The sequence below is a fragment of the Pelophylax lessonae genome, assembly GCF_965119305.1.
Source record: "Pelophylax lessonae genome assembly, chromosome: 1".
NCBI classification, from domain to species: domain Eukaryota; kingdom Metazoa; phylum Chordata; class Amphibia; order Anura; family Ranidae; genus Pelophylax; species Pelophylax lessonae.
The window spans coordinates 809,841,262-809,856,895 of record NC_138768.1 but is presented as its reverse complement, the minus strand read 5'-3'; the positions used below and the strand labels follow the sequence as shown (position 1 = coordinate 809,856,895).

At 46.4% G+C, this 15,634-nt stretch overlaps 1 protein-coding gene across 1 annotated transcript in view; it reads right to left on the bottom strand.

Moving 5' to 3' along the window:
• The window catches only part of POLN (DNA polymerase nu), a 560,717-nt gene that overhangs the window by 22,594 nt on the left and 522,489 nt on the right, over positions 1-15,634 (bottom strand). The window contains exons 19-20 of the mRNA XM_082249983.1: positions 14,966-15,044; positions 14,313-14,380 (exon numbers count right to left, since the gene is read on the bottom strand). Of these exons, the coding sequence (XP_082106109.1) occupies positions 14,313-14,380; positions 14,966-15,044 (147 nt within the window). The remainder of the gene's footprint in view (positions 1-14,312; positions 14,381-14,965; positions 15,045-15,634) is intronic.

Genomic DNA, 15,634 nt, shown 5'->3' with positions numbered 1-15,634 from the left:
TATATTGTAATTTGTTTAGACAACCCTTGGTTTGAAATTAAATGCAGGTTATTGGAAAAACGTGTAATATGGGGTTAGTTTAGATTAAGATGAGGTTGTTAATTGGAATACAGCTGCCATAATACTGAACAAAGCCAAGACGGATTGTATACACTGGAATTTTCTACAAAAGATGAAATCTAAAGGTCTAATATAAACTTGATGTGCGTTCCATGATGTGAGAGTATTAAATAAAATTTAAAATATAACAGACCTATCACATCAAGTCCACACACCCTGTTATGATAAATGCCACCTGCAGCCAAGCTGTTTTATGGGTTTTGATTATATTATTTTTCTGTTCTTTCATAACAGATTGTTGGTACTTTTTGATTTTATTTATTTTTGAATTCCAAAGCAGAATGTGTGGATTGTGAAATCATGTGTTCCTCAACCTTGTAAATACAGTGGTAAACTGCTGCATTACTGCATGGTACTGTTATTATTTATTATGTACATCAGGAACATAATTTAAGGTGGAAACTAAGGATTTATGTTATCTTCATAAAACTAACAACATAGCAAGCAATGAAATTATAATATTGGCAAGAAAAGGTTGTATTTTTGAAACATGAAACGAGTTTTTACACAAACATGATAGAAAAAACAAGCAATATTTCATGCAAGCTAGACTCAATAATGAAGGGTTCAACCCGCTAAATCAGAGTAGTAGTAGCAGCAAGGTGCTACTGGACAAAGTTACAGACATTATTTTGGTAAATTATTTAACTTTAACCACTTGCCTTCTGTGCACTTAAACACCATTCCCATCCAGGCCAATTTTCAGCTTTCAGTGCTCTCACATTTTGACTGACAATTGCGCGGTCATGCTACACTGTACCCATATGAAATTTTTATCATTTTTTTCACACAAATAGAGCTTTCTTTTGGTGGTATTTAATCATCTCTGGGTTTTTTATTTTTTACAAAAAAAAAAGAAAAAAGACAGAAAATTTTGAAAAAAAAAAAAGTTTTTCTTATTTTCTGCGAGTACATTTTGAAAATAAACTTTTCTCCTTCACTGATGTGCGCTGATGAGGCGGCACTGATGGGCACTCATAGGCTGCACTGATGGGCACTGATGAGGTGGCACTTATGGGCACTGATGAGGTGGCACTTATGGGCACTGATGAGGAGGTACTAATATGCCGCACTGATGAGCACTGATAGGCGGCACTGATGAGCACTGATAGGCGGCACTGCTGGGCACTGAGAGGTGGCACTGAGAGGTGGCACTGCTGGGCACTGAGAGGCGGCACTGACGGGTGGCACTGATGGGCACTGATAGGCGGCACTGATGGGCACTGATAGGTGGCACTGATGGGCACTGGCGGATGGCACTGATGGACACTGAAGGGTGGCACTGATGAGCACTGATGGGCAGCACCATCAGTGCCCACACTCAGTGCCCATAGTGCTGCCAGTCAGTTCTCATCAGTGCCTAGATGAGCAGGCACTGATGGGCACTGACTGGCAGCACTATGGGCACTGATTGTGGGCATTGATGGGGGGCACTGAGGGCACTGATGGGGGGGGCAATGTGTGTGTTTTTTTACCTTTAGTAATCAGGGCACTGGTGATCAGTGCCCTGATTACACTGCTGTGTGTCCCCGGCGGCTGACGGCTCCCCCTCCTTCCTCACACTGCAGGCTGTGTGTAAAGAAGGAGCGCCGGCGATGAGAGATGATCTCATATGTTTACATATGAGATCATCTCTCATTGGACGGCTTGATCACGTGGTGAATGGCCGCTGTGATTGGCCATTCACCACGATCTGTGATCGGCCGTGTCCAAGGGACATGGCCGACACAGATTCTCCCCGATGCACGCTCGCGGGAGCGCGCGGGGAGAGTCTTTCTGGGAGGCCGTTTAAAAACGGCCTCCCGAAAATTCAAGTCCACGCTGCAGCCGTATATAGGCTGTAGCGCGGATGTCAGGAAGTTAAATGGTCCCACATTTTGTGCAGCAAATATTGCAAACAGTTAAACTAAATATTTGTTTAATAAAAGGTCTACAAAATATGAATTTGTATTGTTGTTTATGTACAATTCTAACAGTGAAAAGTACGTCCACTGAAATCCAGCTACCTTATTGCCTGTATTGGAGGAGGCTGGAGACAAAGAAAAACTACATGTGTTTAACTAATGACATATGAATCAGCTGTTGTAAGCCCAGTGCAGGATAAACTCCCTGAAGACCCAGATATTTGATTTCTTGTAGATTTGATCCAGGTTTTAAACTGAGGATGGAAATACCCATACTGAGTATGCAATTATCACCCAGGAGGACGCTCTGTATTCCTGTATTCAGGGTCATAGGATCCTTTTTCTCCAGCTCACAAAGCAAAGCCCCAAGCTTTAGCAAAGCCTGTAATCTATCAAAAGAGTATCCATTTGAAGACGAAGAAGTTTGTTTTTACTTTGGAAAGTAAACCAATCAAACCTGCTAAGTTAATTGATTGGCTGTCTTCAACTTTCCAGCTTCTTGCTGAGGTAGCCATACTAACATTAAAACTCACACATGGAAGCAGACCAGGCGACTAAGGATGCTGCATTACAGCTCCAGACATTTGCTGGGTCTGTGCAACTCACAGATTCCCCCCTAGTTCTGGCCCAGTAGAGCTGGGAATATAATTTAAATTTAAGGACTCCAGAACGAGAAGAACAAATGGTACACAGGGGGAAACAGGACTTTGGAAAAGGTGATCTTTTATGTCTGCCAGCCACTCTTTTCCCTCCAGCTTGACATATGGACCGTGTCATCATTCACAAGCAGTTATGGCTATCTTAGTAAATGAGTAGGGGATAGTGCCAGGGTTCACCACAGTTTTCTTTATAATGGCCGTTTCTTGTTTTACCTGTTACCAAAGGTGTTACTAAAAGCTGAACATCCCTTCCAGAGATTACAAAACGTTATACACAGATGCCCAAATCAGGATCTTACGAGTCTGCATTTTGAAAAAGGCTGTGGATGCAGGTGTATGGCCCCTCATTTGACAGGCGTGTGGAAGCAGGTGTATGGCCCCTGAACATTGACGCACAGTGTGCATTTGGGGCCACTCACCCACACACGCACAGCTACCAAATTAGGACCTGCAGCTTTCTTCATACAGCTGCACCAACAACTTATTCAAACTGTAGGGACTAGAGAACCTCAGTAAATTAGCCCTTAACTTTTAAAATTATTTATTAAATTTTTAAAAAAACAGATTTTTGTAACAACTTACCATAGAATCTTTTTCTCTGAAATTCATCGACAGACGCAGATCCATCTTCTTTAGACCAATGGCAGAGCATAACCCATTGGTCTAAAGAAGATGACGCTGCATCTGTCGATGAACGATGGGGAAATTATTTTTTATATTTAAAAAAAATTTAAATTTTTACGATTTTTTAAAATTATTTTTTATAATCTGTTACTTTTTACATTTTTTACAAACAAGGTTGCTCTTTATTGAAAAAATTCAGAATTAAACAACAGTATACAACACACGTGTAGCCAGTGGCCAACATCAGAAACCAATGGGAAAAAAAAAGAACGCTAATAGCGCACAAGTAAGTGTTGTGGAAAAAACATTGCAACATACAGTACAGAAAATGCAAACAATAAGTATCAAGTATAGAATCGGCAGATCATGGAACAAAAGTACAGCAAGGGGAAGGGAAGCTAAATCGCACCATCCACCCAAGGCTGCCAAATTTCTTCGTATTTGTGGGGACAATTTCTATTAATATAAGTAAGTTTATACATGGGGAGGGCCCCATTCACAAGGGCCACCCACGCAGACAGCGTGGGGGGGGGAGGGGGAACCCCAGCAAAGAATGATCGCCTTCCTACCATAGTACAGCAACAAGGAAATCACCAACCGTGAGTACTTAGAGCGTCTAACCTTATCAGGAATGCCCAGGAGTGCCAGTTCCGGGGTATGGTGACAGAGAGGTGGAGACGGTTGTTCAGAAGGTCAAACACAGCACCCCAAAACTCCTCCACCCGTGGGCAGGTCCAAAACATATGCAGATAAGATCCCTCATCTACCAGACATTTAGGGCAGGCGGCCAATCGCGCAGGATACATTCTGTGCAGTCTCAGTGGAGTGAAATAGACAAGTTTGTCTCTAGATGCGATAACCGAACCCAAACCATGACCCAGGCAGTCCTCCCACTCCTCCCTATCTAGGGCAGGCAAGTCCGAAGACCAGCGCTGCCACAGACGCTCCAGGGCAGGAGAGTCCGTAACCAACAGGGTAGCGTAAAGGGCAGATAGAGGCTTGGGGAGCTCAGCTTGCGCGAGGACATCCTCCAGACGATCAGTCTGCAGGACCGGGGTGATCGGGAACTGGGCACGAACCGCATGGCGCAGTTGAAGGTAGCAGAAACCTATCCAGCGGGGTAGAGCAAAGGAGCAGCGCAAGTCTGGGAGCGTGCGAAGTGTGCCAAGTGGCATTATGTCCTTCAGCCTCTGGACGTCGCAGATGAGGGAGCGACGGATTGCCCCACAGGAGCTGATAAGGGGACCAAGTGTTGGGCTGGAGAAACCGCGCTCTAGCCACCTTCCAAACCCAGAGAGTAGTCCTGGTGGGGAGGGGGAGAGACGGGTAAGCACCCGCGCCACGGTAGGCCAGGTTGCCGAGACCCGCCAAGGAGCCCAGACAAGCAGCCTCCAGGCCCGTTGCCGCATTCGACCGAGACCCCGCAAACCACCAATGGATGGTGACCAAAACAGCTGCCCAAAAGTAAAATTTAAAATGAGGAAGGGCCAGGCCCCCCCGAGGACACCGGGAGTTGCAAAGTAGAGCGCGCCAATCTGGGGTGCGAACCAGCCCACAAAAAGGAGCCAATACAGGCGTCTAGGTCCCGAAAAAAACCAGCAGGGATCTACAACGGGGAATGGCGAAAAATAGAAAGAAATTTAGGCAAAAAAATCATTTTGAGAATGTAGGTCTAGACGGTCTAGAATAGGAGCAACATTGCAAGAGAGAAAATCTCCAGGGTTTTTAGTAATCCTGACACCCAGATATTTAAATTCATCAACCCACAACAAGGGGGAAGGGGCCGCCAGGGTCTTCGCATCTGGATCCAGTGGGAACAAAACCGACTTGAACCAGGTAATACGTATCCCCGAAAAACCACCAAAGGAGTCGAAAATGGCCAGGGCCGCCTGTAGGGACGAAGACACATCAGCTAAATAGAGCAGGGTATCATCAGCATACAGGGACACCTTCTCCTCAAGGTGACCAACCTGCCAGCCGCGGACAGCCTCCGAGGAGCGTAGCAAGGCCGCCAGAGGCTCCAACGTCAGGGCAAAAAGACCCAGCGAGAGCGGACACTCCTGCCTCGTCCCTCTACCCAGCGGAAAAGCAGCAGAAGCGGCACCATTAGTGCGAACTCGGGTCAGCGGACGACGATAGAGCAGGCGCAACCAACCCATGAAGCGAGGGCCAAACCCAAAATGACGGAGCACAGACCAGAGATAAGGCCACTTGACCGAGTCAAAGGCCTTTTCCGCGTCGAGGGAGGCCACCACCCGCTGACCCGGATTAAGGTGTGAGGCAGAGAGGTTCAGGTGAAGACGGCAGAGATTAATATCCATCCCCTTCCCTGGCATAAATCCAGTCTGGTCCACATGCACAAGGTCCTCAATGACTGAGGTCAAACGAATGGCCAAGACCTTGGCCAAGAGCTTGGCATCGGCATTCAGCAGAGATATAGGACGGTACGAGGCACAGTCCTCCGGTTCCTTACCAGGCTTAAGGGTTAGCACAATGAGGGCCTCCAAGAAGGAGTCCGGCAAGGCGTCCAGGTCCGTAAACCGACCCAACAGCTCCACCAGCCGCGGAGCCAGGGACTCCTGATAAGAGGAATAAAATTCCATAGGAATATCATCCGGGCCCGGGGCCTTGCCAGACTACATCCGAGACAGAGCCGTCTGGATCTCCTCCAGCGTGATAGGACCATCTAAGCAGTCTCTAGCCTCATCATCCAACTCCGGGAGCGAAACAGCAGCCAGAAAACCCTCCAGGTCATCCGCACTATAATTCACCCTAGACGTGTAGAGAGCATGATAATAATCTCGGAAGCAGTCATTAATAGCAGGGAGTTCAGACAACATGGTGCCAGAAAGTGACCGGATCCGACCAATGTGCATAACGGGAGTCTGTTCCCTCGATAGCCAGGCTAGGAGGCGCCCATTCTTATCTCCATGTTCAAAGATGCGTTGGGCCGTCGAGAGAAGGGACTTTTCCGTGGCAGCAGTCCTGCACACCGAAAGATCGCTCAACGGACGCTGGAAAGATGCATAATGGTCCACATCAGGAGATGCCACATAGGACTCCTCCGCAGAGCGGAGGACCACCTCCAATTGTTCCAGAGACTGCACAGAACTTTTGTGGGCCGCCGCAATACGAGTGATATACACCCCCCGGAGCTAGGCCTTGAAAGCATCCCACAGTACCAAAGGGTCAGAGTGCCCCTCATTGCGCGACCAAAATTGGGACAACTCAGCCAGCAGGGCAGCAAAAATAGAGGGTTCCATAATCCAGTATCTAGACAGCCGCCAACCCCCACCCGACCTCCCATCAGACACCCGGAGGGAAAGCAACAAGGGGGCATGGTCAGATATGCCCCGAGGTAGAATAGAGGCAGATGTGACCATTCGAACGACCTCCATAGAGGCCAGAGCTAAGTCTATGCGGCAGAAGGTCCGATGAGAGGCCGAGTGACAAGTAAACGCCCTATCCGACGGGTGTAAGCACTGCCAGACGTCCACCAAGGAAAAGGCGGACATCCAGCGGGCCAAGGGGTCAGACCAGGCCGAGGGGGGATGTAGGCGGTCCAGATCCGGAGTGGGGGACATATTAAAATCACCCAGCAATAATACATTAGAGACATCAAAAGAAACAATCAGTTGCATAAGCATATAAAGAAAATTATGGTCAACAGGAGGGGGCAGATACAGACCCACCAAAAGAAAGGGCAGGTTGTATGGTAGCATGTAGCAGCACATAGCGGCCGGCCGGGTCGGTCCGAACCTCCAGCAAATGAAAGGGCAGGGACCGATGCACAAGGACACTGACCCCCCTGGCGTAACTGGAATAGGTGGCGTGGTAATGAGAGCCCACCCAGGCCCGCCTGAGGCCCAGGGTATGAGAACCCAGCAGGTGAGTTCCCTGTAAGATACAAATGTGCGGGGCATATCTGCGCAGGAAGGTAAAGACAGGGGAACGTTTAACCGCAGAGTTCATACCCCGCACATTCCAAGAAATCACATCAACCCTCGCCATGAAAAACTGAGATTTCCAGCAGTAACAGGATAGACATAAATCACCACCCCACTGACAACAGGAGGGCCAGGCCACCCGCCCACCGCCCAGGCAGCAGCAGGGGCCAGGCAGAGGGCCTCAGCCACACTATAAGGCACACAAAGAGCAACCATAAAAACAAAACTGACAAAAAACAAACCCCCAAACCTATACAAACCCAAAAAATGTCGGTTACCCCCTCCCCCCACCCCAAAACAGAGGTAGGCATGAATCCCCAAACCCCACAACAGTCAAGTCAAGAAGGTGGCGTGTAACCAAGGTACAACGGGCACCAGGCTGAAACAGTAAAGCAAGGCACAACAGGTACCAGTCCGGTGCAGCTGCGTGGTGCAGCCGAGAGCAAAAGTACCGGATCCAAACGCTTGAGTAAGGGAGGCCAAAGCCAGCTATCCATCCGACTGAAGGAGCAGGAAAATAAACCGGAGAGGTCCAGGCCTCGGAAGCCCAGAAACAGGGCCACAGCTCAACAGGGGCAAAGCAAGCTGCCGCAAGCAGGACATCAAGAACACAAAAGTACAGGGAAAGGAAGAATCACCATGGCCAGCAGCAGCAGCTCAAGGAGGAGGACAAAAGGACGAAGAAATACCGATCATCCACGGGGGGGGCAGTTGCTCCAGCCAGTCCGAGGCGTCCCTGGGATCAGTAAAGAAACGGGTGGACTCACCATCAACCACTCGAAGTTTAGCCGGAAAAAGCATATTATACTTGATGCCCCTAGAGCGGAGCGTGGCTTTGACAGCATCAAAAGAGCGGCGTTGCTTCTGGGTCTCCACAGTATAATCCGGGAAAATCATCAATTTGGCATTGAAGTAAGACAGCGACCCCACCACCCGCGCAGCCCGCAGGGTCTCATCCTGATCCCGAAAGTTAAGGAGGCGTAGGATCATAGTGCGAGGAGGGGAGCCTTTCCGGGCCAGGCCGCGGGGGGACCCGATGCGCTCGCTCCACGGTATAGTGCTGGGAGTAGCGGGCCGCCGGGAGCAGCGAACGGAGGAGCTCCTCCACGAACAGCGTCGGATCTTTACCCTCCGCCCCCTCCAAGAGGCCCACGATCCGAAGACTGTTGCGCCGGTTGCGGTTCTCGGCATCATCCTCGGCCCAGAAATCCAGCGCCCGCACTTTAGAATGTAAGACCCGCAAGGAGGCCGAGTGCTCCGTCAGAGTGTCCTCCACGGGGCCAACACGCTGCTCTACCTCGGTGAGACAGGACCGGATCTTATCGAAGTCCTGCCGCATCAGGCACACGTCCATCTGCACAGCCTCAATCTTCGTGGTAAGTGCCGATTGACAAGCCACTATGGCCGCCATGACCTCCGGGATTCTGGGTGGAGGGGAATCAGCGTCAGCCTGCGGATCCGTCTGCGAAGCCATGTTGGCAGAGGCTTGCAGTGGCTGTGGCCTAGTCTGCGCGGGAACGGAGGCCACAGGGGAGTGCAGCGGCTGCGGGAAATGGAGCTTCTTCTCTCGCTGAGGACGGGCGAAGGACTTTCTGGGCATACAGAAGGCCGAATCGGGGATCGGTGAGTAAAAAATCAAGCCACGGATAACAAGCAGGATAAAACGCTCTCGGAGCTCTCAGCAGGCACGTCTGCTTAGGTCGCCATCTTGGACATGCCCCACTTTTTACATTTTTAAAATTGTTTTCTAAATTTTTTTTTCACAATGCTATTGGAGTGTTGCTGAGATGTCAGGGGTCTGAATAGACCCCTGACATCTCATCTGTGAGACAGAGAAAGGAACTGAGGACACAGACTCTTTAATTCCTTTCTCTTAGCCTCAGCTGCACTAAAAATGAATGAACAGGACACAGAGGCTCCTGTTCATTCATAAACTAGAATACACACATCAGCCCCCTGATTCTTTTGTGAAGACTGAAGAGAAGAAATGATTTAACACTTCCGCCTATTCTCTGTCCTCAGTGGCCATATTTCCTTTGTCATCTTTTATGGGGCCAATGTGATCTGGCCTCGCTTTCTTACTGTTTATATACTTAAAGAACTTCTTGGGGTTCTTTTTACTCTCCTCCGCTATATGTCTCTCGTGTTCTATTTTAGCCGCCCTGATTTCGTCTTTACTGGACACTGGAGAATCCTCAGTGGGTACCAGAGTGGCCCTGTTTAATCTGGACAACGTGTGATCCACCTAAGGGGCCACAGACCAGCGAGAATCCGTAGGAGACGCAAAAGGGTAACGGAGTTGGAACCATTTTGGCACCACAAAATTGCGCTTCAAATTGTGCCATTGTTCATTCACCGTTTCGTGAAACTCAGCGGGGCAAGGAAACACCTGCGCCGCTTTTTGGGATCTGCGGGTCCCAAAAGAGGACCGTTTACCCGGAGGTTTGGTATCTAGTACAATCTCAGTATTTGCAGATGATACTAAACTAGGCATGCCAATATCTTCTATGCAGGATGTGGAAACCTTGCAAGCAGACCTGAACAAAATAACGGGGTGGGCAACTACATGGCAGATGAGGTTTAATGTTGAAAAATGTAAAGTAATGCACTTGGGGGCCAGAAACCAGAAAGCAAGCTACTCACTAGGGGGGGAACCTCTGGGTGAGTCTAAGATGGAAAAGGACTTGGGGGTACTGGTAGACAACAAGCTTGGCAGTGGCATGCAATGCCAAGCCGCCGCAAGCAAAGCCAACAGAATACTGGGATGTATAAAAAAGGGGATTCAATCCAGAAATAAAGAGATTATTCTCCCACTCTACAAGACTCTGGTCCGGCCACATCTGGAGTATGCTGTCCAGTTCTGGGCACCGGTCCTCAGGAAGGATGTGCTGGAACTGGAGAAAGTCCAGAGAAGGGCAACAAAAATAATTAGAGGGATTGGAGGACATCAGCTATGAGGAAAGACTACAAGCACTGAACCTTTTCTCTCTGGAGAAAAGACGATTGAGGGGGGATATGATATCAATGTACAAATACTGTACTGGTGACCCAAGCATAAGGAACAAACTATTCAGAGAAAGGAGATACAATAAGACACGTGGCCACTCACTAAAACTAGAGGAAAGGCGGTTTAACCTTAAAGTGCGTAAGGGGTTCTTCACTGTAAGAGCGGTAAGGATGTGGAATTCTCTTCCACAAGCAGTAGTATCAGCAGGGAGCATTGATAGTTTCAAAAAACTATTAGATGGACACCTTAGAGACCACAACATACAGGGGTATACTATGTACGGTTAAAAGCAAACACACACACGCATCATGGGTTGAACTGGATGGACTGATGTCTTTTTTCAACCTCACTAACTATGTAACTATGTAACTATGTAATCCTCCAAATGTAGTGTATCTTTCACAGCAGCAATCAGCGCAGACATAGCAGCGGGTTCTCTGGCCATCCCGGTGGGGGAATCATCCCCCTCCTCGTTCTCCGCCTCCCCGTCAGACAGGGAGGAATGAGACCCCTCAAGGGGTACACTATCTACGGCAACCATATCAGACTCAGAATCAGAAGAGTGAGAAAACCAAGGCCTTTTCCTAGAATCCCATTCAGCTATCAAAAGATCCACTTTGGACGCTAAAGTCGCAAGTGCAGCAGTAAGTGTAGATGATTCAGAGGAGCCTGAATCATACACCAAAGCTGGGGGAAATTTGCTGTCCTGGGACTCCATAAAATAACTTTTATGGCGCTGGCCCTTTAAATCGCACAGCGATCCCACCGCAATACCCCGCTAGTAAGGACTACACTGATAGACCCCTCAGGCAGGAATAAAGCTGATAGCCAGAGATATACCACACAAAAAACGGCAAGAACAGACCCCACAAGTGTTACCACGCTGGCTGGCGATCTCCTCTGTATGAGAAAGGAAGTGATGTCACACCACATGAAGTTGAACAGGACTCAGGCTAAGGAAAAATGGTTGCCCATAGAAAGCAATGGGAGGCTCCGGGAAAATGGCCGCCGACATGTGCACAGAAGAAACACATTGCCACACGCAAGATGGCGCCCGAAGGTGCCAAAACACACTACATAGAGAGCTGCATAAGTGCCCATAGTGAAGCTAAGCAGCCGCCCACACCTAGAATGGCGGAACCGCGTTTTTTTACACCGCAGTGGGGCGCCCATGCATGTCTGCACCCAAACACAGCCACAACAGTGTCACTCAGGGTAGGGACCCCCACAACCCCTAACATTGCGTCCTAGACGCGATAGAGCCCCCGCAGGGATCGGAGTAAGGCGAGCCCCAGACACACAGACATGAGGGGATACCACAGACCTAGCAGACTGCCATCCCCAGACAGAGGCCCCACACAGAACGTACTTACCGTACCAGATGGTGTGGGCGCCTCTCCTCGATGGGAAGCCTCCCACCCCAGGCAGTGGGGGTGCCGTCAGCCAAAAATGCAGGACTCTAGCAACGCACGGAAACAAGGTTGAGACGTCCAGGCGATGTGGCCACCTTGCAGGCTTTCGTCCCTGAGGACAGGGACAGGTTGTTTGCGAGGCCAGGGCTTACGCATAGCCTGCTAAACACTCGATGGCAGGCTGGGATTCCATAAGGCCCTCTGTCCTGGAGTACCAGGACGACCAGTCCGACTCCCAGCTCCGCAAAACGCCGTAGTCTTCCGAAGATCCGAACTAACTAGGCGCAGGAACAAAATAAAAAGCTAGTAGTGCAAGAAAAAAACACTTAGCATGAAATAAAAGTAATAAAGTAGAAGAAGGCTGAGACTGTAGCCCCAGCACAGGGAAAGCCTATCTTACTCCTAACTAGGCAGAAGACAAACTGAGTTGGGAATGCTGATAGCAGGGGGGTATTGGACCAGTGGGACAGCCCCCATAGGTGTGTCTATGTAAATTACTTTGTTTTTAACAAGTCTTATGCCTAGCTTGCTCCTATGGATAAGAGGTCAATACCCATTGGTGAAGACTGAGTGAGTGGGCGGCGACTGTCAGAGGACGTAAGAGAAAAATACATTTACGTTTTTGGTTGTAAGATGAAAAAATGTAGAACATTTCAAGGGGTATGAATACATTTTCAAAGCACTGCATATGCATGCATTCCTGTGCTTCCTACTAAACTAGACCTTTTCTCCCATCATCCTTTTCATCAAAACAGTAAAATCTTCCCCTTGCTATACAGGTCAATACCAGTGACTAACACTTGGCTGATCTGATGATTACTTCAAAGTTACATGATTTAAAATAATCAAATGTGTACATCCTTTATCATGGTACCTAACTAAAAGGGTTTGTTTTAGAGAAATGTCCGTCATTGTAGCCATTGTGTACTGTCAGACAATGCTTTACAAACCTGAAAACAGTCTTATCACAGGTTTAGAGATTTTAATACCAGAACTGGGCAGATGCCGCCACTTGGTTTTAGGACTGTGAATAGGTTTGAAAAGAAACCTTGACAATTGTTCTTCTGAAGGAACTGATGCAACCACTTCTTTAGCCTGATGTTTGTGCAAGGTGCACACTAAATCTGCCTTATTTAGGTCTAAAGCTGGCAGACTGGAAGGCAAAATGCGAGGAGGAGGCAGATATATAAATTCTATTTTACGCCACTTGGAAGAGACAGATTGGACCCAGATATCTAGAATGTCTTGAATCCAGCCTAGCACAAACATCAACTATCTTTAAGTAGGATGCTTGACAACTTGAGTTTAGAAGTACTTTTCAAATGCAGTCAGTTTTTTTGAAACCCTCTCATGCTCACCTCACAAATATTCCCTATAGAAACATTTGTGGATCTGTTTTCCCATGCTTCTTGTAAAGAAACCATCAGCTTCAAACCAAGCTCAATTTTTTTACCCCTATAAAAACCCAGTTGTGTGCCTTTGTATTCTGAAAAACAGAACGTTGACCTAATTACACAGAGGAATCTACTAAGTATACAATCTCATTCACAAGCCTAGGAGGGCAGTTTTGTTCCTAGGGCACAAAGCTTACATTTAATCTTTAAAAGGTCAGTATACATAAATGATCTCACTTTTATGAACTGGCTTGGATAAAAGAGATTTTAATATTTGTCACAAATATATATGTAGTAATTTCAGGGCATAAGAAAGGATTTTTTAACAATCCTATTTAAATACCATGGTCAACAGTTACGATTTGGGTCCAATATTTGCACCAATATTGACTGCACTTCAAACCCGCTTCAAAAGTTTTAATAACCACTGCTGGTTCTCCCATTGATCCCAATATCCTTCTGGATGGCAGTATACTTAGCTGTGACCCAAACTAAATTATAGGCGCCGTTGAAAGCTCCACCAGATTCTCTTATGTAGCAATTGCTTGGAGTGCAGACAAGGACAGAGCTCATCCCAGCTCTAAACATCTAATGGTAAAGGGAAAAGTCCTGGAAGTAACACATCTCTGCAAAACCCCATAAGGTGTAGGACAGCCTCAGCCCGGGCTCCAATCAAGCCACATCCCCAACCTGTTTCACTCCACTCATGGAGCTTAGTCATAGGGATGACTAGCCATAACTAAACTCCGGGGGCAGAGTGAAACACATTGGGGTGTGGCCTGGTTATACCCCAGGCTGAGGCTGTCATACACCTTCTTAAAGGGTTTTGCAGAGATATGCAACTTCCAGGACTTTTCTCTTTTCCATGAAGTGTACTCAGCTGGTAGGCTTTTTTCTCTAACCATCTTTTGTAATGAAGATAGACCTGCCATTTATCACAACAAAACTCACACTCTTACCTAGATAATGTAGCGTAATTACTGAACATATTTGCAAAAGTATACAACTTAGACAAATGTTTTTATTATTATTATAGTTTCAAAAGGTTTTATTTAATTTCTGTCATGGTTTTCTGATTTTGGAAGCAGGGAATCTTTATTGCTTAAGAAAACTGAATGCAGGGGTATTTGGTATATTTTACATATATTATATATATATATATATATATATATATATATATATATATATATATATACACATACATATATTTTTTTTTTTTACACTGGACAAAAAATTTGCACCAACCTGAAAATTCCAACATTTGAGAATTCTCCACTTCGAACAACAGTTCATCATGAATCTGCGCAATGAGCCTGAAATACATCCATTATGTTTAGTGTCATCAGATTAATGTATTTAGCGTTCCATATATAGTGGACACAAAGTAATTTGTAGTTGAAACTAGAAAGGTGTCCCGATTACTAGAGTATAAAATAGGCTATTAGGCCACTATATTTTCCTTTGTCCACTCTCCTAACAAATTTAATATACACCTCGATAGCCCGCACATAACTGAAAAGCACATTTTACTTCATAGTTATTCACGATTTATATCACATAAATGAAAAGCAAAGCAGACTGCCATGAAATAATTGAACAAGATCGTTGCTGAAACAGAATCTGACCACGAAGCTAGCCTTAAACATCACCTACAAATATGGGACACATTGCTATATGAAAATATCCTCATGGGGGGGGGGGGGAGCAGGATCAACTAAACGAAGAGTTTGGCGAGGCTTCTTCTAAGCATCATTTTGCAAATTACAGCTGTACAAGTCTTGTCTGTCACTGACAACATTTTCATATAGTTTAATTGCATTTCTGCTCTTAGACATTAAAAAAAAACATCTATGTTAAATATGACACACCGAGTTACACTTACAAAACTCTTTACAAACCTAGCTGTCAGACTTGAAGAGCATGTGATGAAAGATGAAATTTTAATCATTGCCAGTTTGCACAGGTCAGCAGCAGAGCCTTGAAGAAATGTAAACAAAGAGTATGGTGTACTTTCAGAACATATTTTTAATTTATGTACTAGTGTAGTTTTTACATTTTTGATGTGAGTTTCAAAGTTTTGATTGGTTGCTTTCCTATGTTTTTATCTTAACAACGACTTACCCTCTCACACCTGTACACCCCCTATGGACTAGAACAGTTTTTACATACATACTGTGTATATATATATATATATATATATATATATATATATATATATATACCGTATTTATCGGCGTATAACACACGCCGGCGTATAACACGCACCTCAATATTTGGAGAGAAATTTCAGGAAAAAAGCTTAAATTTAAAATAAACAGCTTTGAACTCAGAACATTTTTTTTTTTTTTTAATCAAATGACATCTCACCAGTGCCCATGAATGCAGCCTCATCAGCAGTGTCTGTCCCTATATGCAGCCTCATCAGCAGTGTCTGTCTCTGTATGCAGCCTTATCAGCAGTGTCTGTCCCTATATGCAGCCTCATCAGCAGTGTCTGTCTCTATATGCAGCCTCATCAGCAGTGTCTGTCCATATATTATGCAGCCTCATCAGCAGTGTCTGTCCATA